The 26,809-nt window shown below is 44.3% G+C and overlaps 1 protein-coding gene across 1 annotated transcript in view; it reads right to left on the bottom strand.

Moving 5' to 3' along the window:
* Positions 1-26,809, bottom strand: part of LOC139367480 (TANK-binding kinase 1-binding protein 1-like) — a 69,447-nt gene that overhangs the window by 35,449 nt on the left and 7,189 nt on the right. The window contains exon 2 of the mRNA XM_071105705.1: positions 3,855-4,098. Within this exon, the coding sequence (XP_070961806.1) occupies positions 3,855-4,082 (228 nt within the window). The 5' untranslated portion in view covers positions 4,083-4,098. The remainder of the gene's footprint in view (positions 1-3,854; positions 4,099-26,809) is intronic.

The following is a 26,809-nucleotide window of genomic DNA, read 5'->3' as shown; positions in this document are numbered from 1 at the left end:
AGGCCAGTTGAGAACAAGTTCTCATTCACAACTGCGACCTGGCCAAGATAAAGCAAGGCAGTGCGACACAAACAACAACCCAGAGTTACACATGGGAAAAACAAATGTATAGTCAATAACACAATATAAAAATCTGTATACAGTGTGTACAAATGAAGTAAGAAGGCAATAAATACTCCAATAGGGGCGAAGTAATTACAATTTAGCAATTTACACTGGAGTGATAGATGTGCAGATGATGATGTGCAAGTAGAAATACTGGTGTGCAAAAGAGCAAAAAAAAGTAAATAAAAACAATATGGCGATGAGGATGGATGGGCTATTTACAGATGGGCTGTGTACAGCTGCAGCAATCGGTAAGCTGCTCTGACAGCTGATGCTTAAAGTTAGTGAGGGAGATATACGTCTCCAACTTCAGTGATTTTTGCACTTTGTTCCAGGCTTTGGGGGTGACCAGTGAAATATACCTGCTGGAGCGCGTGCTACAGTATGGGTGGGTGTTGCTATGGTGACCAGTGGGCTGAGATAAGGCGGAGCTTTACCTGGCAAAGACTTGTGCAAGTAGAAATGGTGTGCAAAAGAGCAAAAAAAAGTCAATAAAAACAATATGGGGATGACCTGGAGCCAGTGGGTTTGGGGATGACCTGGAGCCAGTGGGTTTGGGGATGACCTGGAGCCAGTGGGTTTGGGGATGACCTGGAGCCAGTGGGTTTGGGGATGACCTGGGGCCAGTGGGTTTGGGGATGACCTGGAGCCAGTGGGTTTGGGGATGACCTGGGGCCAGTGGGTTTGGGGATGACCTGGGGCCAGTGGGTTTGGGGATGACCTGGAGCCAGTGGGTTTGGGGATGACCTGGAGCCAGTGGGTTTGGGGATGACCTGGGGCCAGTGGGTTTGGCGACGAATATGTAGCGAGGACCAGCCAACGAGAGCATACAGGTCGCAGTGGTGGGTAGTATATGGGGCTTTGGTAAAAAATCGAATGGCACAGTGATAGACTGCATGCAATTTGCTGAGTAGAGTGTTGTAGGCTATTTTGTAAATTACATTGCCGAAGTCGAGGATCGGTAGGATAGTCAGTTTTACGAGGGTATGTTTGGCAGCATGAGTGAAGTAGGCTTTGTTGCGAAATAGGAAGCCGATTCTAGATTTCATTTTGGATTGGAGATGCTTAATGTGAGTCTGGAAGGAGAGTTTATAGTCTAGCCAGACACCTAGGTATTTATAGTTGTCCACATATTCTAAGTCAGAACCGTCCAGAGTAGTGATGCTAGTCGGGCTGGCAGGTGCGGGCAGCGATCGGTTGAAGAGCATGCATTTGGTTTTACTAGCATTTAAGAGCAGTCGCAGGCCACGGAAGGAGTGTTGTATGACGTTGAAGCTCGTTTGGAAAGAAGGGCCAGAGGTATTCAGAATGGTGTCGTCTGCGTAGAGGTGGATCAAAGAATCAGCGACATCATTGATATATACAGAGAAAAGAGAAGGCCCGAGAAGTTGTGACTCGATTGCGTGTATTATGCTTATATTTAATGTTGCACTGTATGCGCCATTACACAAGTAAATTTGTCAATTTATGACGAGGATGACAGTTGTGGTTCACATTGTACACTCAGTTTCACAGACCTTTAAGCCAAATATTGCAGTTATAATTCATGTCTGGGGTCATTTCGGTTTGTTTTTGCTGTTCTCCATATAATTTGTGAGTTTTTCAATTGTGTCGAAATGCAGTAAATGAGCCTGAAACGTCAAAATGCCTTGGGGGAATCGACCCCCCCCCCCCCCCCCGCCCCCCCCCCCACCCCCCTTTGCCACAGCCTAGGTTTAGCTGAACTGACGCAACTGCTCTAAACTCTCTACTTGTCATCCACCTTACTTTAAGCCAGCCTTAACATTGGAGATTTTTTTTTAAAACATTTTCATATCTGCAACTCAGATTCAGACCAACTAATTCCTCACATTTGTGCAATTTTGGAAAGGCCAATCGCATTATCAAAAAAAAAAGCACAGACTAGCTACGTAATGTATTTAAACAGGCACAGCACATCGTGTTTAGTAGGAATCTCGGCACCCAGAACCAAATCTTGCTATTCTATTTCATCTGTCACAAGAGAATAATTCAGTACTAACCAAATCAACGCATTCTTTTTTGGGGTGATTAAAACTGAACAAACTGTTATTTTAATAAAGACTTTATCGGCATTCAACCGCACTGCAACCTTATGGAGGCCAAAAGCCTTGAGTGCCAGCTGCTTTCCTAATGGACAGTCTGTTACTGAGGGTACATACATCTGGGGGGGCAGGACAGAGACAAAAATAGCAATCTCAAGCCCCGAGGGCACTCTCTTCACCACCCTCCCGCTCACTCTCTTCTCTTCTTTATTTCTCTCTCTCTTGCCCTTCTCTCTGTACCTTGCTCTTCACCCATCTCTCTCTCTTCCCTCCACCCCTCTCTCTCCATCCTGTCCGCTTTCTCTCCTCTCTTTCATCCCACCTGCAGCGTTGTCCCACAGGGTCACATTAGAGTCCCCCCTGCCAGGTGGGGCAGCTCAGACTGTTCATCTGCTGCACCAGCTGTGTTCCTCTACACTACTTCTCCTGCTACTCCATGCATGTAGAGAGCGGGGGTGACACATCACTTACTCAGCACAATACCACCACAGATGGGATACTGAGACCTCGTCCCTCACATGCAACATGCAACAGTGGTAGTCATCAACCCAGGGCATATGGAAGCTAGATTCGTCAGTAAGTAGCCTTGCACGAGACTTGGCGTCTGCGAGCTGGAACAGCTCATAGGAGCAGCAGCCTCCTTTTTCTGTAGCGTGAGGCAGCTTGATGTGCAAGTACACCCCCTGGACAGGTATGACTCGGCCGGGGATCAAACTCTCAACCTTCCAATATCAGGGTGGACACTCTAACCACAAGGCCGTCAGTAAGTAAGTGAGACTCCTGGGCAATTCCAAGTTTAAAAACAAAAACCATCGATTTAAAAGTTTAACAAACCATTCAAACTATGCTCAATGACTACTTTGAACAATTTACACAGTAACAATATATACAGTACCAGTCAAAAGCTTAGACACATACTTTGTATTTGAGATTCTTAAAAGTAGCCACCATTTGCCTTGATGACAGCTTTGCACACTCCTCGCATTCTCTCAACCAGCTTCATGAGGTAGTCACCTGGAAGGCATTTCAATTAACAGGTGTGCCTTGTTAAAAGTTTGTTAAAAATGTGTGGAATTTCTTTCATTCTTAATGTGTTTCAGCCAATCAGTTGTGTTGTGACAAGGTAGGGGTGGTAAACAGAAGATAGCACTATTTGGTAAAAGACAAAGCCCATATTATGGCAAGAACAGCTCAAATAAGTAAAGAAAAACGACTGTCCATCATTACTTTAAGACATGAAGGTCAGTCAATATGGAAAATGTCAAGAACTTTGAAAGTTTCTTCAAGTGCATTCGCTAAAACCATCAAGCTCTATGATGAAACTGGCTCTCATGAGGACTGTCACAGGAAAGGAAGACCCAGAGTTAATTCTGCTGCACAGGATAAGTTCATTAGAGTTAACTGCACCTCAGATTGCAGCCCAAATAAATGCTTCAGTTCAGGTAACAGACACATCTCAACATGTTCAGTGGTGACTGCATGAATCAGGCCTTCATGGTCGAATTGGTGCAAAGAAACCACTACTAAAGGACACCAATAATAAGAAGAGACTTGCTTGGGCCAAAGAGTTTGTCTTTCCCAGAAACATCTCAGACCCCTAACTGGAGCTTAGACTATTTCCTGGTCATGTCACATGGTCAGGATCAGGAAAAGCTCATCTGTCAACCTATCAGCTCTGAGGCCTACCTTGATCTCATATATCTTGAGCTTCCTCTTAATGCCGCTGTTCTCTCTCTCCAGGCCCGCCAGCCGTGTCTTGATGTCCTGGTAGGCGGTGATGAGTGTGAAGTGGGAGGCAGAGTACATGTCTTCAGGGAGGGGTGAGGAGGACCAGCCCACGTCACCACAGCCGTCCTCTTTTAAGCCCTCGCCACCTCCCAGCAGCCTAAGCTCACCGCCGAATAGAGACTCCATTGCTCAGAGCCTCAACCTGCCAGAGGGGGAGAGAGATGATTAGTAGGAAGATACACAACATGACCAAAAGTATGTGGACACCTGCTAGTCAAACATGTCGTTCCAAAATCATGGGCATTGAAATGGTGTTGGTCCCACCTTTGCTGCTATAACAAATCAAATCAAAGTTTATTTGTCACGTGCGCCGAATACAACAGATGCAAACCTTACAGTGGAATGCTTACTTACAGGCTCTAACCAATGGCGCGGGAAAAAAAGGTGTGTGTGTGTGTGTGTGTGTAGGTGAGTAAAGAAATAAAACAACAGTAAAAATACATTTGAAAGAAGAGTAGCAAGGCTATATACAGACACCTGTTAGTCAGGCTTATTGAGGTAGTATGTACATGTAGGTATCGTTAAAGTGACTATGCATATATGATGAACAGAGTAGCAGGAGCGTAAAAGAGGGGTTGGCGGATGGTGGGACACAATGAAGATAGCCCGGTTAGCCAATGTGTGGGAGCACTGGTTGGTGGGGCCAATTTAGGTAGTATGTACATGAATGTATAGTTAAAGTGACTATGCATATAAGATAAACAGAGTAGCAGCAGCGTAAAAGAGGGGTTGGGGGGGGCACACAATGCAAATAGTCCGGGTAGCCATTTGATTACCTGTTCAGGAGTCTTATGGCTTGGGGGTAAAAACTGTTGAGAAGCCTTTTTGTCCTAGACTTGGCACTCCGGTATTAGAGAGAACAGGGGTGGCTGGGGTCTTTGGCAATTTTTAGGGCCTTCCTCTGACACCGCCTGGTGTAGAGGTCCTGGATGGCAGGCAGCTTTGCCCCCGTACGCACTACCCTCTGAAGTGCCTTGTGGTCGGAGGCCGAGCAATTGCCGTACCAGGCAGTGATGCAACCGGTCAGGATGCTCTCGATGTTGCAGCTGTGGAACCCTTTGAGGATCTCAGGACCCATGCCAAATCTTTTTAGTTTCCTGAGGGGGAATAGGCTTTGTCGTGCACTCTTCACGACTGTCTTGGTGTGTTTGGACCAATCTAGTTTGTTGTTGATGTGGACACCAAGGAATTTGAAGCTCTCAACCTGCTCCACTACAGCCCCGTTGATGAGAATGGGGAAGTGCTCTGTGCTCCTTTTCCTGTAGTCCACAATCATCTTCTTAGTCTTGGTTACGTTGAGGGATAGGTTGTTATTCTGGCACCACCCGGCCAGGTCTCTGACCTCCTTCCTATAGGCTGTCTCGTCGTTGTCGGTGATCAGGCCTACCACTGTTGTGTCGTCAGCAAACTTAATGATGGTGTTGGAGTCGTGCCTGGCCATGCAGTCGTTGGTGAACAGGGAGTACAGGAGGGGAATGAGCACGCACCCCTGGGGAGCTCCAGTGTTGAGGATCAGCATGGCAGATGTGTTGCTACCTACCCTCACCACATGGGGGCGGCCCGTCAGGAAGTCCAGGATCCAGTTGCAGAGAGACGTGTTTAGTCCCAGGATCCTTAGCTTGGTGATGAGCTTTGAGGGTACTATGGTGTTGAAGGCTGAGCTGTAGTCAATGAACAGCATCCTCACATAGGTGTTCCTTTTGTCCAGGTGGGAAAGGGCAGTGTGGAGTGCAATAGAGATTGCATCATCTGTGGATCTGTTTGGGCGGTATGCAAATTGGAGTGGGTCTAGGGTTTCTGGGATAATGGTGATGATATGAGCCATTACCAGCCTTTCAAAGCACTTCATGGTGCTTTCATTAGGCAGGTTACCTTTGTGTTCTTGGGCACAGGGACTATGGTGGTCTGCTTGAAGCATGTTGTTATTACAGACTTAATCAGGGACATGTTGAAAATGTCAGTGAAGACACCTGCCATTTGGTCAGCACATGCCCAGAGCACACGTCCTGGTAATCCGTCTGGCCCCGCAGCCTTTTGTATGTTGACCTGTTTAAAGGTCTTACTCACGTCGGCTACGGAGAGCGTGATCACACAGTCGTCCGGAACAGCTGATGCTCTCATGCATGCCTCAGTGTTGCTTGCCTCAAAGCAAGCATAGAAGTGATTTAGCTCGTCTGGTAGGCTTGTGTCACTGGGCAGCTCGCGGCTGTGCTTCCCTTGTAGTCTGTAATAGTTTACAAGCCCTGCCACATCCGACGAGCGTCGGAGCTGGTGTAGTATGATTCAATCTTAACCCTGTATTGACGCTTTGCCTGTTTGATGGTTCGTCGCAGGGCATAGTGGGATTTCTTGTAAGCTTCCGGGTTAGAGTCCCGCACCTTGAAAGCGGCAGCTCTACCCTTTAGCTCAGTGCAAATGTTGCCTGTAATCCATGGCTTCTGGTTGGGGTATGTACGTACAGTCACTGTGGGGACGACGTCCTCAATGCACTTATTGATAAAGCCAGTGACTGATGTGGTGTATTCCTCAATGTCATCGGAAGAATCAGAGAACATGTTCTAGTCTGTGATAGCAAAGCAGTCCTGTAGTTTAGCATCTGCTTCATCTGACCATTTTTTAAAAGACCGAGTCACTGGTGCTTCCTGCTTTAATTTTTGCTTGTAAGCAGGAATCAGGAGGATAGAGTTGTGGTCGGATTTACCAAATGGAGGAAAGGGGAGCTTTGTACGCGTCTCTGTGTGTGGAGTACAGGTGACCTAGAATTTTTTTCCCTCTGGTTGCACATTTAACATGGTGATAGAGATTTGGTAGAACTGATTTAAGTTTCCCTGCATTAAAGTCTCCGGCCACTAGGAGCGCCGCCTCTGGGTGAGTGATTTCCTGTTTACTTATTTCCTTATACAGCTGACTGAGTGCGGTCTTAGTGCCAGCATCTGTCTGTGGTGGTAAATAAGCCATGAAAAGTATAGCTGAGAACTCTCTAGGCAAGTAGTGTGGCCTGCAGTTTATCACAATATACTCTACTTCAGGCGAGCAAAATCTAGAGACTTCCTTAGATTCGTGCACCAGCTATTGTTTACAAATATGCACAGACTGACCCCCCTCATCTTACCAGAGTGTTCTGTTCTATCCTGCCGGTGCAGCTTGTATCCCGCTAGCTGAATATCCATGTCGTCTTTCAGCCACGATTCCGTGAAGCATAGGATATTACAGTCTTTGATATCCCGTTGGTAGGATATTCGTGATCTTATCTCGTCTAGTTAATTGTCCAATGATTGCACGTTGGCGAGCAACGGCAGCTTTCCTAGTTGTCTTCTGTGGGTCCGGACAAAACATCCGGCTCTTCGTCCTCTGTGTCGCTTCCTTTTGCGAATAATTGAGATATCTGCCCTGTAGGGTGTTTGGAGAATATCGTGCAAGTCCTGCTTGCTGCTGTTGTTGTTGTTGTTGTTGAAGAAGAAATCTTTGTCTAATCCGAGGTGAGTGATCACTGTCCTGATATCCAGAAGCTCTTTTCTTCTGTTTTGTACATAATGCAGAAACATTATGTACAAAATCATTTAAAAATATTGCGAAAAAAAACGTATAATAGCACAATTGGTTAGGAGACAGTAAAACGGCAGCCATCTCCTCAGGCGCCATTTTAGCCTCCACTATTCTGGGAAGGCTTTCCACTAGATGCTGGAACATTGCTGAGGCGACTTGCTTCCATTCAGCCACAAGAGCATTAGTGAGGTAGGGCACTGATTTTTGGCGATTAGGCCTGGCTCGCAGTCACCGTTCCAAATCATCCCAAAGGTGTTCAATGGGGTTGAAGTCAGGGCTCTGTGCAGGCCAGTCAAGTTACTCCACACCGTTTACTTGGCTTATCACGCTCTAGCGACTCCCTTCGGTCGTCAGTTGAACGATGTTTCCTCCAACACATTGGTGTGGCTGGCTTCCCGGTAAAGCGGGCGGGTGTTAAGAAGCGCGGTTTGGCGGGTCATGTTTCGGAGGACCCATGACTCAACCTTCGCCTCCCGAGCCCATTTGGGAGTTGCAGCTATGAGACAATATCGAAATTGGGGATAAAAAAGGGGGGTAAAAAAAAATGGATATAAAGTTACTCCACACTGATCTCGACAAACCATTTCTTGCTTTGTACACGGAGCATTGTCATGCTGAAACGGTTCCCCAAACAAAGTTAAATGCACAGAATCGTCTAGAATGTCATTGTATGCTGTAGCGTTAAGATTTCTCTTCACTGGAACTAAGGGGCCTAGCCCGAACCATGAACAGTCCCAAACCGTTATTCCTCCTCCACCAAACTTCACAGTTGGCACTATGCATTCGGGCAGGTAGCGTTCTCCTGGCACCCGCCAAACCCAGATTCGTCCGTCGGACTGCCAGATGATGAAGCGTGATTCATCACTCCAGAGAACGCGTTTCCACTGCTCCAGAGTCCAATGGTGGCGAGCTTTACACCACTCCAGCCGACGCTTGGCATCGCGCATGGTGATCATAGGCTTATGTGCGGCTGCTCGACCATGGAAACCCATTTCATGAAGCTCTTGACGAACAGTTATTGTGCTGAAGTTGCTTCTAGAGGCAGTTTGGAACTCGGTAGTGAGTGTTGCAACCGTGGACAGACAATTTTTACGTGCTACGTGCTTCAGCACTCAGCGGTCCCGTTCTGTGAGCTTGTGTGGCCTACCACTTTGCGGCTGAGCCGTTGTTGTTCCTAGACATTTCCACTTCACAATAACAGCACTTACAGTTGACAGGGGCAACTCTAGCAGGGAAGAAATGTTACGAACTGACTTGTTGGAAAGGTGGCATCCTATGACGGTGCCACGTTGAAAGTCACTGAGCGCTTCAGTAAAACCATACTACTGCCATTGTTTGTCTATGGAGATTGCATGGCGGTGTGCTCGATTTTATACACCTGTCATCAGGTATGTGGCTGAATTCCACAAATTTGAAGCGGTGTCCACATACTTTTGCATATGTAGTGCATGTAGATATGTGTGGTGTGCGTCCAGTTGCATCCTTTTTTCGATGCCAAATCCACCACTGGTGTGCATGGCCAAAGAGCTCTCTGCATAATTTCTGTGTAACACCTGGTCCAGTCATCACTAATTGTATAAAGGTACTCATACTACAGTAATATTCATAACTGGAGCTTCTGGCTGCTCTCAAATCATCACTCCATGCTTTCAGCATCCTGACGAAGACGTTGCTAAAATGCCAGGAAGGCTAATGCCGCTCCTTGCATGTCTGTAAACAGACTCTAATGGGGACTTCCAGACTCTTCTGGCACTGACACTGTAAAATATTCAGTGAGTGAAAGGGCAGTGAGAAGCATAGACGTCAGTGGCAACTGACAAGTTCACAAGCCGCCTCACCACAGTATTTTCCCTAGATATCCTATGCTAACACTCTAGGCTAGCCTTGTGCTCTGAGCATGCTAGCTAGCCATGCTAACTGACCAACCATGCTAATTCACAGTAACCTGACCTCAGTCTCCTCACGTTCCACCATGACTTTGGGGGGTTAGTTGTCATGGAAGATGAAGTGCACCACCGATGATATCAGTAACCTCTATTTATGAGGCGGTTCACTGCACAAGAGAGTCACATAGGCCTACAGGGAGGGTGATCCAACTACTTTAACAAACAGCAGAAAAGTGTGGACCTGCCCAATGCAAGATCCAATTGAAATGTCTTTTGAAATGGTGGTAGGACACCTTTTCTGAAATCAAGTCTTTGTGGTATATACTTGACAACAATACTATAACTGGCCGTGGATATTGTAGTTAATTTGGCTTATAACAAAGGTGTGTAAAAAGTTCCAGGGCTGCTTGCTTCATGACTTAGGCATTGCCTACTCAGCTATTTTAATCATATCTGCTTACTGCTCTATTCCTTGTGTTTCTACTAAAACGCCTCAAGTCTCTAAGAGCTTTGCACACCTGGATTGTAAAATATTTGCCATTATTCTTTTAAAAAAATCTTCAAGTTGATTGTTGATCATTCATGGACAGCCATTTTCAAATCTTGCCATAGATTTTCAAACCGATTTAAGTCAAAACTGTAACTAGGCTTTCAGGAACATTCAATGCCGTCTTGGTAAGCAATTCCAGTGTATATTTGGCCTTGTGTTTTAGGTTATTTTCCCGCTGAAAGGTGAACTTGTCTCCCAGTGTCTGTTGGAAAGCAGACTGAACCAGGTATTCCTCTAGTATGTTGCCTGGGCTTATAGCTGTGTTATAAGCATGTGCTTATAGTATTCCATTAGTTTTTATGTAAAAAAAAATCTGTAATCCTGGCCGATTGCAAGCATTCACATAACATGATGCAGCCAGCACCATGCTTGAAAATATGATGAGTGGTACTCAGTGATGTGTTGTGTTGGATTTGCCCCAAACATAACGCTTTATATTCAGGACATAAAGTGAATTTCTTTGCCACATTTTCTCCAGTTTTACTTTAGTGCCTTATTGCAAACAGGATACATGTTTTGGAATATTTTTTATTCGGTACAGGCTTCCTTCTTTTCACTCTGTAATTTAGGTTAGTATTGTGGAGTAACTACAATGTTGTTGATCCATCCTCAGTTTGCTCATATCACAAACATTCAACTCTGTAACTGTTTTAAAATCCCCATTGGCCTCATGGTGAAATCCCTGAGCTATTTACAACTGAGTTTGGAAGGACGCCTGTATCTTCGTAGTGACTGGGTGTAATGATGCACCCTCCAAAGCCTAATTAATAACTTCACCATGCTCAAAGGGATATTCAATGTATTATTATTATTATTTTTTACAGATCTACTAATCGGTGCCATTCTTTGCGAGGCATTGAAAAACCTCCCTGGCCTTTGTGGATGAATCTGTGCTTGAAATTCAATGCTCGATTGAGGGACCTAGTAGATAATTGTATGGGGTACAGAGATGGGGTAGTCATTATTGAACACAGAATTAGAATGTTAGTCACAGAATATTATGTGTTTTGTTAAGCACATTTTTACTCCTGAACTTATTTAAGGGGCTGAATACTTATTTTCTACAAACAAATTCCACTTTGACATTATGGGGTATGTGTGTAGATCAGTGACACAATATCTCAATGTAATCTATTTTAAATGCAGGCTGTAACACAACAACATTTGGAAAAAGTACTGGGGTGTGAATACTTTCTGAAGACACTGTATATACACTGCTCAAAAAAATAAAGGGAAAACTTAAACAACACAATGTAACTCCAAGTCAATCACACTTCTGTGAAATCAAACTGTCCACTTAGGAAGCAACACTGATTGACAATACATTGCACATGCTGTTGTGCAAATGGAATAGACAACAGGTGGAAATATAGGCCATTAGCAAGACACCCCCAATAAAGGAGTGGTTCTGCAGGTGGTGACCACAGACCACTTCTCAGTTCCTATGCTTCCTGGCTGATGTTTTGGTCACTTTTGAATGCTGGCGGTGTTTTCACTCTAGTGGTAGCATGAGGCGGAGTCTACAACCCACACAAGTGGCTCAGGTAGTGCAGCTCATCCAGGATGGCACATCAATGCGAGCTGTGGCAAGAAGGTTTGCTGTGTCTTTCAGCGTAGTGTCCAGAGCATGGAGGCGCTACCAGGAGACAGGCCAGTACATCAGGAGATGTGGAGGAGGCCGTAGGAGGGCAACAACCCAGCAGCAGGACCGCTACCTCCGCCTTTGTGCAAGGAGGAGCAGGAGGAGCACTGCCAGAGCCCTGCAAAATGACCTCCAGCAGGCCACAAATGTGCATGTGTCTGCTCAAACGGTCAGAAACAGACTCCATGAGGGTGGTATGAGGGCCCGACGTCCACAGGTGGGGGTTGTGCTTACAGCCCAACACCGTGCAGGACGTTTGGCATTTGCCAGAGAACACCAAGATTGGCAAATTCGCCACTGGCGCCCTGTGCTCTTCACAGATGAAAGCAGGTTCACACTGACAGAGTCTGGAGATGCCGTGGAGAACGTTCTGCTGCCTGCAACATCCTCCAGCATGACCGGTTTGGCGGTGGGTCAGTCATGGTGTGGGGTGGCATTTCTTTGGGGGGCCGCACAGCCCTCCATGTGCTCGCCAGAGGTAGCCTGACTGCCATTAGGTACCGAGATGAGATCCTCAGACCCCTTGTGAGACCATATGCTGGTGCGGTTGGCCCTGGGTTCCTCCTAATGCAAGACAATGCTAGACCTCATGTGGCTGGAGTGTGTTAGCAATTCCTGCAAGAGGAAGGCATTGATGCTATGGACTGGCCCGCCCGTTCCCCAGACCTGAATCCAATTGAGCACATCTGGGACATCATGTCTCGCTCCAACCACCAACACCACGTTGCACCACAGACTGTCCAGGAGTTGGCGGATGCTTTAGTCCAGGTCTGGGAGGAGATCCCTCAGGAGACCATCCGCCACCTCATCAGGAGCATGCCCAGGCGTTGTAGGGAGGCCATACAGGCACGTGGAGGCCACACACACTACTGAGCCTCATTTGGACTTGTTTTAAGGACATTACATCAAAGTTGGATCAGCCTTAGTGTGGTTTTCCACTTTCATTTTGAGTGTGACTCCAAATCCAGACCTCCATGGGTTGATAAATTTGATTTCCATTGATCATTTTTGTGTGATTTTGTTGTCAGCACATTCAACTATGTAAAGAAAAAAGTATTTCATAAGAATATTTCATTCATTCAGATCTAGGATGTGTTATTTTAGTGTTCCCTTTATTTTTTGGAGCAGTGTACACTGAACAAAAATATAAATGCAACATGCAACAATTTCAAAGATTTTACTGAGTTACAGTTCATATAAGAAAATCAATCAATTTAAATAATTTAATTAGGCCCGAAATCTATGGCTTTCACATGACTTGGAATATAGATATGCATCTGTTGGTCACAGATACCTTTTTAAAAAAGGCAGGGGCGTCGATCAGAAAACCAGTCAGTATCTGGTGTGACCAGCATTTGCCTCGTGCTGCGCGACACATCTCCTTCGCATAGAGTTGATCAGACTGTAGAGTGTGGCCTGTGGAATGTTGTCCCACTCCTCTTCAATTGCTGTGTGAAGTTGCTGGATATTGGCGGGAACCGGAATACGTTGTCATACACGTCGATTCAGAGCATCCCAAACATGCTCAATGGGTGATTATGCAGGCCATGGAAGAACTGGGAATTTTTTTGCCCTAAGTACAACCTCAATGCGTGGTGTGCATGGACTATACAAGGTGTCAAAAGCATTCTACAGGGATGCTGGCCCATGTTGACTCTAATGCTTCCCACAGTTTTGTAAAGTGGGCTGGATGCCCTTTGGGTGGTGGACCATTCTTGATACACACGCAAAACTGTTGAGCGTGAAATACCCAGCAGAGTTGCACTTCTTGACACAAACCGGTGCGCCTGGCACCTACTACCTTACCCTGTTCAAAGGCACTTCAATATTTTGTCTTGCCCATTCACCCTCTGAATGGCACACGTACACAATCCATGTCTCAAATGTCTCAAGGCTTAAATGGGGTTACTGCACTGTCAGAGATAGAAACACAAGCATTTCACTGCACCTGCGATAACATCTACAAATCTGTGTACCCGACCAATAAACTTTGATTTGGAGAGACAGGGCATTTATCACTGACTGGCCTTTCTCTGGCTGCTGCATACTCAGCTAGCTAGCTTCCCTCCACAAAATATTGTCTCTCTTTTTGTCTTTCTCTCTCGCTCTGTCACCCCTCACCTCTCTCTCTCAGTACTCTCTCTCAAACCTACTGGGCTCTAGCTGCCTCCCCCTCCCTGCCCGCTTCATTAGAGCGATTGCTACAGGAAGTCATACATTACCTGGGGCTGAGATGGCACACATTGCACCGGCACACACAGAGACAGAGCGCCGCAGTACTCTCCCGAGAGCAAATGGGCACCTTCTACCACCTTTTATGGCTGTACTACAGCCACATATAGCACCGGATACTGTGCATACTGGTGAGGTCGCTAAAGTAACAGAGATTCAGCGTTGTGGTTCAGATTCATCAAAGGACCTCATTAGGGAAGAAATTAATGCTTTATTGATAGTTACTGAAAAATGATGATATCAGCATGCATAATATTGCATAATCAGTGTCTGTTGTTGCCACCAGCCTTTTGTCTTGTGTGGTGTGCCTGCTATGTGGGGTTAGATATCGATTCTTCTTGAGATCAGATCTGATTTGTGTATGTAAAATAGTAAGGTATTCAGTAAATCCCAAATATGGGAGAGTGGAGTAAGTTGAGCCATTTTTTTTTTTACATTCAGCGTCACTCTGTCAAGGGAAATATAATATTCTTTCTAACAAAGATGTCTACATATATTTCAGGATGTTGTGTATCCCTTGTGTTGTGTCTTTACTTTCTCTGTAATTAGTTACTGGATTAAACTGAATAATCATGTAACTGTAATTAACTAGGAAGTTGGGGCACCAAGGAAATTATTCAGATTACAAAGTTATAATTTCCCAATATAACCTTTCAGATATTTCCGTATCTGATCAATAGTCTTCTGATTAATGATTTATTTATTTTACCTCACGTTAGTCTCATTCCAAACGTCGTAAATTGTTGGTTATTTGCACGAACACAGTCTTCACTATGAGTCATCCATACATCAATTGTCTTAAATCATTTATTTATTACTAACTAAGTAATTCACATAAATGCATAAACAAACAGTAAATATGGTTACATGAAATGATAGAATGTGCCCGAGTGGGCTGACCCGGCATGGCGGCTTGTTTGACAAAAGGGGAGTGGGGGTTTTACCAAGAAGTCACTACAGAGTGATAATTATAACAATTAAAATGCTAATCCTTTACACATGAACGCTCACTCATTCGGGAACAATTGCAATCAATATATATATTTACGCTCAGTGTGTCGTCTTGATCGCTGGTGAAAAGTCTTTATTTTGTAGAATTGTCCGTCTCTCTCCATCTCTCTGTCTTGGTTAGAGGGGATAGTTCAAAGTGACATTCGTTATAGAATGGATGTTTCGGCGGTTGTCGTTCTTCGCGTTCAATGATACTGAATTCCTAGCTGCAGACTAGTAATTAGTATCAAAGACTTGTTCTTATTCTGTCGGTATCGATAGTCTAAGAGTTTAACCACATGGTATGGTTAAAAGATTCTACAACCTTTAGCCATCTCGTAATTGAGGTAAGCTTGGTCTGACTATTATTTCTCAAAGTTGGGTTTTATTCGGAATGGGAGAAGAGGGCTGTCCCAGGATGTCTGACCCTAACTGGGCTCAGGGGCGGTCCTCTGATTTAGTTTGAATCAAAAGGGAATTGTATTTTTCTTCATTAAACAGTCCACAATCATATACACAATTATACAAACAGTATCATACTCACTCATTCATCTTATACAACAATTAGATGTAAACCTCCTATCTGAGGCTGTTATATAAACAGCGTTATGGTAATGTGGCCACATCGTCTCTCTTGAGCTTCCCAAGTTGTGCCAAACGGACCAGTTCGTAGATGGATTCTTCACCGATCTTTTACACTTTCTCTGGAACATGAAATTTGTTCGTACCTCAAATTCTGTGAGGTGGAAGAATTTCCTTTGTCTCCATGAAAAACTACTCTCTATAACTGTGTGTCCATGAGGTCTTCTCAGGAATTTATGACCTCTGACCACAGCAGTCTGGTTGTAGAAGCAGAGAGCGGGGGATGGTGCTCGCTGTACTCAAAGAGGGCAACGTCATGACACTTGAAATAGTCAAAGTTCATTACAGTTTGGAAACATAGCTTGTCGCAAAAAAAGTGGTCTCTCGGCACAACTTTCCCTGGGTATGGGGTAAGCCACCTACAAATGTATATACTGAATGAAATATTACCACTACCTTTTTAAAACCATGTTTATCTTTATTTCCCAAACACAATTCAACACAATCACAATAACTTTTTTGTCTTTTAATACTTTTAAGCATATTTTAACACAGGCTTAACACCTAACAAAAACATTGTGCTGAAAAGATTTGGCATGGGTCCCCAGATCCTCAAAAAGTTTTACAGCTGCACCATCGAGAGCATTCTGACCGGTTGCATCCCCATCTAGTATGGCAACTGCTCGGCATCTGACCGTAAGGCGCTACAGAGGGTAGTGCGTACGGCCCAGTACATCACTGGGGCCGAGCTTCCTGCCATCCAGGACCTATATACTGTAATAGGCGTTGTCAGAGGAAAGCCCATAAAATTGTCAGAGACTCCAGTCACCCAAGTCATAGACTGTTTTCTCTGCTACCGGAGCACCAAGTCTTGGACCAAAAGGCACCTTAACAGCTTCTACCCCCAAGCCATTAGACTGCTGAACAATTAATCATATGGCCACCGGACTGTATAGTCACTTTAGTCACTTCACCCTTACCTACATGTACAAATTATCTCAACTAACCTGTACCCCTGCACACTGACTCTGTACCGGTACCCCTGTATAGCCTCGTTATTGTTATGCTATTGTGTTACAAATGTTTTACTTTTGTTTATTTGATAAATATTTTCTTAACTTAACTTGAACTGCACTGTTGGTTAAGGGCTTGTAAGTAAGCATTCCACGGTAAGGTCTACACTTTGGCGCATGTGACAAATAAAGTTTGATTTGATTTGTACTTTTTAAAAACACTTTTAACATAGGCCCTGTTGTTACCTCATATCCCAGCTTGCGTTAGGCCTGAGAAGAAAACATACATTTGAAACTAACACAATACATTAATTTGACTTGGTGAAAAATCTGTTTTTTTGACCTAACTTGCTTCTTCACAGACTCAATGAAATTACCTGTTCCTAAATATTTGGTCAAATTATACATTTTGTGTATGGTTTCCTAGAAACAAGGGTGGCTCAACTTAGCCCAATCTCCCGTACTGTAACATATGTATCCCATAACATGAGGATCTATATTTATCATGGACAGTCATTTTGGGGAAAGACATGAAGGATGTGAGCAAAGCTCTGCTCACATTCCCACTAGAATGTATTTAGGTATATATCAGAGTTGTAAACATCCTTCATTTCCTCACATTTGCTTTTCTGTCCAGCACCTGAACCAGTGGGATGTGTGTACTTTTCCCTTTTTCCTTGGTCATTGTAACAGTCACATTGAAAGTTACAAAAAAAGTTAGTGTTAGTTTTTTCTCTTTCACTAACTAAAAGTTGTCTATTAAAAGCTCAGACATCTCACAAAGGTCACAAAGGCATCTCCATTCTCCAGTGGTTTTGCATACTTTCCAAAGTAATTTTTCCACAAAGATGCAAGCTGTGTAGTGTGTTGTCTCCGGGCATGAATTGTTTGTGAAGGAAGCGATAAACCCTAGCCAAATGGGTCAAGCTGAATGTATTCCAATGGCAATAGATTCAGAATCAAAGAACTCGGGGAGTGAGTCACTGTGAGTGTGAATTACTGGGAGAGTTTGTAGTTGGAGAAGGTAGATACATCTTCGCTTTTCTGAATCTCTAGTGTGAAACAGTGGCACAAAGAGGGAAAACCCAGCGGAAGCTTGGCACATCTAATTCAGACATCACAACCCTGAATGGGCCAGTCCAGGGCTCAGAGGGGGGTGCCACCCTGCCCGCCACCATGTGCCCGCCTAATGCCCACGTAGTACCCAGTCTCCCTCAGCTGCACCTGTTCCCCCGGCAGGAGTCTCCTTTTAGAGAGACATGGCCAGCTCTGTACTAGCACACACACTGAGAACCTATTAAGATACCAGTGAGTAGTGTGTGTGTACATGTGCGCGTATACACACGTGTATGTGCAGGCATATGTTTGCTCGCACGTGTGAGTGTGTGACTGTGTGTATGCAAGGCAGAGATGGAAAAAGCAGGCATACAACGACGCCCATATGTCCTGACAGACATGCATGTATACACATCTTTACATTCTGGGTTAGGTGGTGTCATGTTTGACATTTTCAGACCTCAAAAGTGGTCACGTGCCACCATATCTGCTGTTGAGGTCACGCTAAACCCTTCAAATGGATTTTCCCAGGTTAATTCTGAAATCCATCTATATAACACAAGACGTTTCGATAACCTTCACCCTCCCCACTGCCGCACCTCACAGTCAATTCTCTATCAGATACAGAGGTAGCAGACTATGGAATTCTTATCTTCACATTGTCAGCCTGATGGACCAAACTCTCCAATAATCCCCTCCATGTAGTCTCTCACACATACACACATAATCAAACATAGTTTCTCATTTTTGAGTATATCATGTACAATTATAATTAATATGCTTTGTTTAACTGATTGAAAAAACTTTTTTTGTGTACTTATGTTTGTTTTGTGGTTTTCATATACAGTGTATTCGGAAAGCATCCAGACCCCTTGACTCTTGCCACATTTTGTTACACTACAGCCTTATTCTAAAATGTATTCTAAAATGTTTTTTTCCCCTCATCAATCTACACACAAAACCCCATAACGACAAAGCAAATACTGTTTTTTAGAAATGTTTGCAAATTAATAAAAAAAAAAAAAATGAAATATCACATTTACATATGTTACGGTTTCCTTTCTCCTGTTCCTCTGAAGAGGAGGTGTAGCAGGGATCGGACCAAAATGCAGCGTGGTTATTTTGATTCATGGCTCTTTAATAAAGAAACTACACATGAACAAACTAACAAAACAAGAAACGTGACGTGAAAACCTAAACAGCCTTATCTGGTGCAAACAAACACAGAGACAGGAACAATCACCCACGACAAAACACACCACATAATAAACCCATGTCACACCCTGGCCTAACCAAAATAATAAAGAAAACACTATATACTAAGACCAGGGCGTGACAACATAAGTATTCAGACCCTTTACTCAGTACTGTTTTGAAGCACCGTTGGCAGCAATTACAGGTTTCTTGGGTATGATGCTACACCTGTATTTAGCACACCTGTATTCACCCCAGTCTGAGGTTCAGACCGCCCTGGAGCAGGTTTTCATCAAGGATCTCTCTGTACTTAGCTAAGTTCACCTTTCCCTCGATCCTGACTAGTCTCCCAGTCCCTGCAATGAAAAATAAGCACACAGCATGATGCTGCCACCACCATGCTTCACCGTAGGGATGGTGCCCGGTTTCCTCCAGTCGTGATTCTTGGCATTCAGGCTAAAGAGTTAAATCTTGGTTTCATCAGACCAGCGAATCTTGTTTCTCATGGTCCGAGAGTCCTTTAGGTGCTTTTGACAAACTCCAAGCGGGCTGTCATGTGCCTTTTACTGAAGAGTGGCTTCTGTCTGGACACTCTACCATAAAGACCTGATTGGTGGAGTGCTGCAGAGATTGTTGTCCATCTGGAAGGTTCTCCCATCTCCACAGAGGAACTCTGGAGCTCTGTCAGAGTGACCATCGGGTTCTCGGTCACCTCCTTGACCAAGGCCCTTCTCCCCCGATTGCTCAGTTTGGCCGGGTGCCCAACTCTGGGAAGAATCTTGGTGGTTGCAAATTTCTTCCATTTAAGAATGAGGTACTCTTCCTCAGATCTGTGCCTCAACACAATCCTGTCTCGGAGCTCTATAGACAATTCCTTCGTGGCTTTGTTTTTGCTCACATGCACTGTCAACTGTGGGACATCATTTATATAGACAGGCGTGTGCCTTTTCAAATCATGTCCAATCAAATGAATTTACCACAGGTGGACTACAATCAAGTTGTAGAAACATCTCAAGGATGTTCAATGGGAACAGGATGCATCTGAGCTCAATTTTGAGTCTCATCGCAAAGGATCTAAATACTTACAGTATGTAAATAAGGTTTCTAAAAACATGTTTTGGTTTTGTTTACACTCCATATGCAGCGCTCCACCAACCTCACCTGCACACCGTTTTTACCAGGTTTTTGTCTCTGTACTGTTTTGTCCGATTGGAATTCAGGTGCATAGCTACTTGACCTACACCATGTCCCCCGTGTATCTACAGTCTGATATCAGCTGTGTTGTCCCATACAGGATGTCAGTACTCTAACTGTACCAAACTGTACTGTGTTAACAATGCACAGCCACCACGTCATGCTGTGCCATTCCATTCCATGCCATGATTCATCCCTCCGCATCGGCGTAGGCAGCCTGGCAAAATGCAGCCTCGAGCTGTGTGTGTGTAGGGGGTTTGTGTGAGGATGTAGAGGCGGTTGTCACCCATTAGATTGATAGAGGGAGCAGGGGGTGGACAATGAGCTCTCTCTCTCTTTCTCTCTTTCTCTTTCTCTCGCCTCTTCTTTCTGTCTCTCTTTCCTCTCTCTTCTTCCCCCTCTCTCTCTAATTATCTTTCTCTCCCTCTCCTTCTCTTTCTCCCGAACCTGTGGGAGCCTGGCTCTGCATCGCCTTCCCTCCCTTCCTCCCTCCATCTCAGTCATCCCCCCTGTCGTACTGAGCGGGGACCCGCAGCTCCAGCGGAAAAGTTCATCATACCCCCCCAAGGAGGGGGAATTACTCTCAGCACCAAGTTTCAATGACAACTTTCCCACAAAATACATTAATCTCCTCATTATTAGCAGTGCAGTCCCTCCTTCTCAAGGCTAGCTCAAAGTCTACAGCAGTCTCCAAGTGCAAAGAGAAAACAATGAGATTTTGGTCTGTTTTTTTTTATGTCTTTCTTCATCCAATCACCACCCCGCCCCCCTCCTTCCTACGCCTGCCACATTTAGCTGTCCATCAAACTTGGGCAAACACACACACACACACACACGAGTGCACCCCCCCTCCCCCGCACACACACAGTAGTGAGTCAGAGGCTTTACCCAGGAAGGATCACAGTGAAACACGCCCTCCCCATGATTTCCACTGCTCAGTCGTTACGGAGCAACATCAAGGCCACCGAGCACAGCCCACATGCACAGAAGGCATAAATACTGGAGTGAACGATTGCTACTTGGAAAAGATCAGTGACGTGCAGTCAGGGTAGGCAGGGAAGGCAGTGGTTACCCAGTGATAATCTAATAAAGAAAAGCTGTAAATACACCCGCGTTGCAAAGAGCAGCTACTAGCTAGCTAGTGTAGCTAGCTTGTTAGCTAGCTGACTGCGCCATTCATTGGTTTATCGCCTAGCTATTTAGTTGTAACGAGCTATGACTATATGTATCCTTTAAGTTGTGTTACATTTCTGATGTCTGTGATCTGAAAGCCACACATCTGATTAGCTATACAGCTAGGTAACTAGCTACTTCACTTTACACTAGTGGCACAGAATAGCCATGATCATTGGAAGAATTGTAAATCCATTGTGAAAGGCTATGGAGTTTGTGTTGCAATTTTTCCCAATTAACTGTGTCCATATATTGGTCTTTTAGTGCCTTTCAGTTGTAACTCTGGATGCTACATCAGACTATGGGTGACCTGAGTTAATCAGTGTGACATTTTGGTTGGATGAAATTGAAATATGATGCCATCGTAGGCGACCGCTTGTGTATCTTGGCTACGTTGGTATTCACATTTGGTTAAAATTGTTTGTACATTTTTGTTAATAGCCTATGTCACTCTGGTTGTTGGAGCTATCTGTTGTATGGTGAACTTGGGATTCATCAAGCTTTATTTTTGAGTAAATTTGGCGTTGATAATAGCCCGTGCTTACCCTGCCACCGACCTCACCGCACGTCACTGAAAGAAGAGACAAGACGGAAGGATGAGATAGTGAGGACCAGAATCACGCAGAGAAGAAGAGTGTGTGATGTAGAAGTGAAGTAGAGCTGTGCAGTCTTCAGGGTCGCTACATAGACACACATACACCACTAAAAGCCTTTTCTACATGCCCATGTTGTGTTCATCCCAGATCAACTACAGATGTAGGATCTTAATTTGATCACCCTTTTGTTGCTGAGAAATGCAAACATGTAGTGTATTTGAGTTTTAAAAAGGCTTCTAAAGTTTAGAATTTCAACTTTGACATTTCAGACCTTGATTTGCCCTAATGAAAAATGTATCAACCCCTACAAAAAGGTCCATTAATTATAATCCACAAAATAATTCCTGTTGCTGCAGGATTATATTACTGCTGTAGAAAAGTGGCTCAAATTAAGATCCTACATCTGTAGTACAGTGCTAACCAGGTCAACTATACTGAACAAAAATATAAACGCAACATGTAAAGTGTTGGTCCCATGTTTTATGAGCTGAAATAAAAGATCCCAGAAATGTTCCATACACACAAAAGCTTATTTCTCTCAAATCCCTGTTAATGAGCATTTCTCCTTTTCCAAGATAATCCGTCCACCTGACAGGTATGGCATGTCAAGAAGCTGTTTAAACAGCATGATCATTACACAAATGCACCTTGTGCTGGGGCCAATAAAAATACACTCTAAAATGTGCAGTTTGTCACACAACACAATGCCACAGATGTCCCAAGTTGAGGGAGCGCACAATTGCCATGCTGAGTGCAGGAATGTCCACCAGAGATGTTGCCAGAGAATTGAATGTTCATTTCTCTACCATAAGCCGCCTCCAACGTTTTAGAGAATTTGGCAGCAAGTCCTACCGGCCTCACAACTGCAGACCACGTGTCACCATGCCAGCCCAGTACCTCCACATCCGGCTTCTTCACTTACAGGATTGTCTGTAATAAAGCCCTTATGTGGGGAAAAACTAATTCTGATTGGCTGGGCCTTGCTCCCCAGTGGGTGGGCCAGTCTCGCAAGTTGGTGGGCCTAAGCCCTCCCAGTCCCACTGATGGCTGCGCCCCTGCCCAGTCATGTGAAATCCATTGCAAACTCTGAGGGATATTGTTGCAGAACGATGATAAATGAGACCGTGTTGATTAGTCAATCAATAACGATATGTGTGATTGAACTGACTTTCAGTGCTATGGCATTCACTGCTATGACATTCAGAATAATGAATACAGCACATGTCTTACTCTCCTCTCAGCCTGGACCAGCAGCTGAGAAAAAGATGAGTGTGAAAGCAGTGGGTTGGATCACGAGGAATATTTGATGAACGTAAGCAATATTGCTCTCTCTCACTCTCTGTGTGTGTGTGTGTCTATGTCAGCGTCTGTATAGGTTTGATAGAGAAACACAGCTGCGTTTACACAGGCAGCCCGATTCAGATTTTTTTGCACTTTTATTGATCTTTTGCCCAATTAGGTCTGATCTTTTGCCAATAAATTGGGCAAAAGATCATAATTGGGCTGCCTGTGTAAACACAGCCAAGTTGTGTGTGTCTCAGAGTGTGTGCACACATGTTCCTCTCTCTCAAGGCATTAGTCCATTACTCTAATGAAAAGCATGGGGTGTCCTTGGCAGAGGACAGAGGCCCCCCCTCTTCTCACCCCACCACCATCCCTGTGACGCTCTGCTCATCTCCTCACAGACTGGAGGAAGGGGGAGGAGAGTGGGTGAAGAGATGATGGAAACACAGCCAAACTAGAAGAAGGGCTGTAAGAAGGTGACTGGGAAAAGAGGAGGACTGTCTCTCCATTCTAGTTGGAGATAAAAGAATGGAGCTCAGGGAGAGAGTTAAGCTGAATGTCACTTGTACACAGCGGACTGTTGACACTATGAAGACGTGCATGCGCGTGCACACACAAGCACAGAGACGCACACAGTAGTGATGCGGGGGTCAGCTGTTTGTTCATCCGCAACCGCCCGACTATATGTGATGAAGTGAAAATCTGAGGCCTGCAATTGACCCTAACCCACAAATGTGCTGTAGGCTATTTGTTAGTCAACTTGCCTGTAATTAGATACATGCAGCTGTCATTACTTGTTGCCCTAGAATACTAAATAAACCCTTGCTTAGCAGAAAATATGTCATTCATCATTATGAATGCTTTAATCTAGTTGACATTGGTAAAGTTCTTGCTTTCATCTCTGCTTCTCTCGCACGGCAAAGACGTCAAGGGACCGGGGAGAAAATGCAATAATTAATAAAAAACAGGAAATATTTTCAGTGCACAATTTCCAAATTACATCAATTTGTCCAGTTAAGGGAATTTAAAGCTATGAAAATGACCCAATATGTTTCAGATAAGATTTCAGTTTGGCTTGGATGCATGTTTTATGTGGTTGAAATACTAATACCTTTGCAGACGGTCCCAATCCACGCATTCATTCTCTCAAGTTGCTGAAATAAATCAATCATATCTCCCCTCCTGTTCTAGAGTCAACATGTACATTTGGTGTATCATTTTACTTCACAAACTGCTTAATTCTGCATGAGTTAATATTATATTAGGGTATGTGAGAGGTTAGACCAACAGTCAGTGTCCAGATTTCAATTACTTTTCCATTTAACCCATTTGTCCAGTACAGTTCCCTTTACCTGCCATATTTGAAGTTTGTTGAATTTGTATCGTACCTCACAATCATCAAAAACATATTTCCAAACACGAGGCTACTGTTCTGAAGCCCTCCCTTTGTATTTTCTACTCTCCGTTTTGCAGCTTTTCTCTTCCTGAATTAACCTCAGTGGATCAACGTGAACTTTTTCTTCCCAAGTTCCTAAAAGCAGTCGGCAATTGGAGTGTATTTGGCCTGCGTACAGTTAAGCCCTAAAGCTTAGGTTTACGCACGAACGTCAGAGCAAAACATATGAAAGAAAAACCTCAATGTATCCTATAGATCTAACACACAAAATGTATACATGCATTGTTTTCTCTTTATTCAATCCGCTACACATCCACCCGCCCTTCAAATAATATATAACATTTTATGACCGCCCACCCCACAGATATAACCGCGGGCACTGCGGGCTATGAGTCAACCCGCGCATCACTAACAAACAGTCACACACACACACACACACACACACAAGTCCTCAGCAGACAATGAGTGGAAGGCACGTAATAACAGACGTCACTTGCCTCTGCTAACGACAAAGATGTACAGCTGCCACCTGAGAGAGAGAGAGACTGTGATGTAAGGACCTAAGGGAGCACAGAACAAGCAACACTCAAGAGAGGGAAAAGAAACTGAAGAACTGGAGGTACAGAAAAACACATAACAGAGAAAGTCAGAGGTAAAAAAGAGATCGAAAGATAGAGAGACAGACACGCAGAGAGAGAGAGACACACAGAAAAAGGAGAAAGAGAGGAAGAAAGAGAGAGAGAGAGAGGGATGAAATCTGAAACGCGATAGAGAAAGGAAAGAGAGAGATAGCAGGGGAGATGAATGGATGCAGGCTAAACAAATAGGCGGCACCTTCTATTTAGAGTGACAGAACGGTGAGCTGTGCATGACAGCCAATTATTACCCACAGACTCAGGCTTGTTAAACACAGGCTCGTTAAGGAGCAATGATTGCGCATGTTCCAGTTCAGCACTCTCCACACATTTTGTACAGGCCTACATACCCCTCGCTCAAAATAACACACTTGTTGTTAATTTAAGTTCATTACTCACCAAATCAAATCAAGCATTATTTATATTGAACTAAAAACAACATGCAACACTTTTCAAAGATTTTGTGAGTTACAGTTCACATAAGGAAATCAGTCAATTGAAATGAATTCATTAGGCCCTAATCTATGGATTTCACATGACTGGGCAGGGGCGTGGCCATGGGTGGGCCTGGGAGGGCATAGGCCCTCCCACTTGGGAGCCAGGCACCACCCATCAGAATTAGTTTTTTTCCCCACAAAAGAGCTTTGTTACAGATAGAAATACTCCTCAACAATCCTGCAGGTGAAGAAGCCGGAAGTGGAGGTCCTGGGCTGGTGTGGTTACATGTGGCCTGCAGGTGTGAGGTCGGTTGGACGTACTGCCAAATTCTCTAAAACAACCTTGGAGGCGGCTTATGGTGGATAAATGCACATTCAGTTCTCTGGGAACAGCTCTGGTGGATATTCCTGCAGTCAGCATGCCGATTGCATACCCCCTCAACTTGAAACATCTGTAGCATTATGTTGTGTGACAAAACTGCACATTTTAGAGTGGCCTTTAATTGTCCCCAGCACAAGGTGCACCTGTGTAATGATCATGCTGTTAAATTAGCTTATTGATATGCCACACCTGTCAGGAGGATGGATTATCTAGACAAAGATTAAAATGCTCACTAACAAGGATGTAAACTAATTTGTGCACAAAATTTGAGAGAAATTGTCACGCCCGGATCTGTTTCACCTGTTCCTGTGATTGTCTCTACCCCCTCCAGGTGTTGCTTATTTTCCCCACTGTATTTATCCCTGTGTTTCCTGTCTCTCTGTGCCACTTCGTCTTGTATGTTTAGTCAAGTCAACCAGCGTGGTTTTCCCCGTTGCTAGTTCTCCTGGTTCTGACCCCTGCCTGACTCTGGACTACTTTCCTGCCTGCCTGATCATCCTGCCTGCCCTGACCTTGAATCTGCACGCCCTTCGGTAGCTATTAGACTCTGATCTGGTTTGGACCTTTTTGCCTGTCCACGACCATTCTCTTGCCTTACCCCTTTGGATTAATAAACATTAATACTCCAACCATCTGCCTCTTGTGTCTGCATCTGGGTCTCGCCTTGTGCCTTGATAAAAGGAAGCTTTTTGTGCAAATGGAACATTTGAGATCATTTATTTCAGCTCATGAAACATGGGACCAACACTTTACATGTTGCGTTTATATTTTTGTTCAGTATATATAGCACATTTCAGACATGAATGCAACAAAGCACTTCAAAGTAGAAAACTAACAAAGTCAAATAACTAAAAGATTTACTACACAACAAACATAAGAGGATAAAAATGTTTTAAATAATTCAAAATAAAAAGCAAAAAGAAAGAAAGGAAAAGCCTGTCCATGCCACTTAGTCCTAGGCTTTGGGATAGTTAGAAGGCCCGTTCCAGAGGACCTACTGGGTACATAACTTAAAAGCATGTCTGATATGTGTTGGGGTGCATAATCGTGGATTGATTTGAAAAT

The sequence above is a fragment of the Oncorhynchus clarkii genome, chromosome 16 (assembly GCF_045791955.1).
Source record: "Oncorhynchus clarkii lewisi isolate Uvic-CL-2024 chromosome 16, UVic_Ocla_1.0, whole genome shotgun sequence".
In the NCBI taxonomy this organism is placed as follows: domain Eukaryota; kingdom Metazoa; phylum Chordata; class Actinopteri; order Salmoniformes; family Salmonidae; genus Oncorhynchus; species Oncorhynchus clarkii.
The sequence above is the reverse complement of the archived record's forward strand: the minus strand, read 5'-3'. Positions and strand labels throughout refer to the sequence as shown.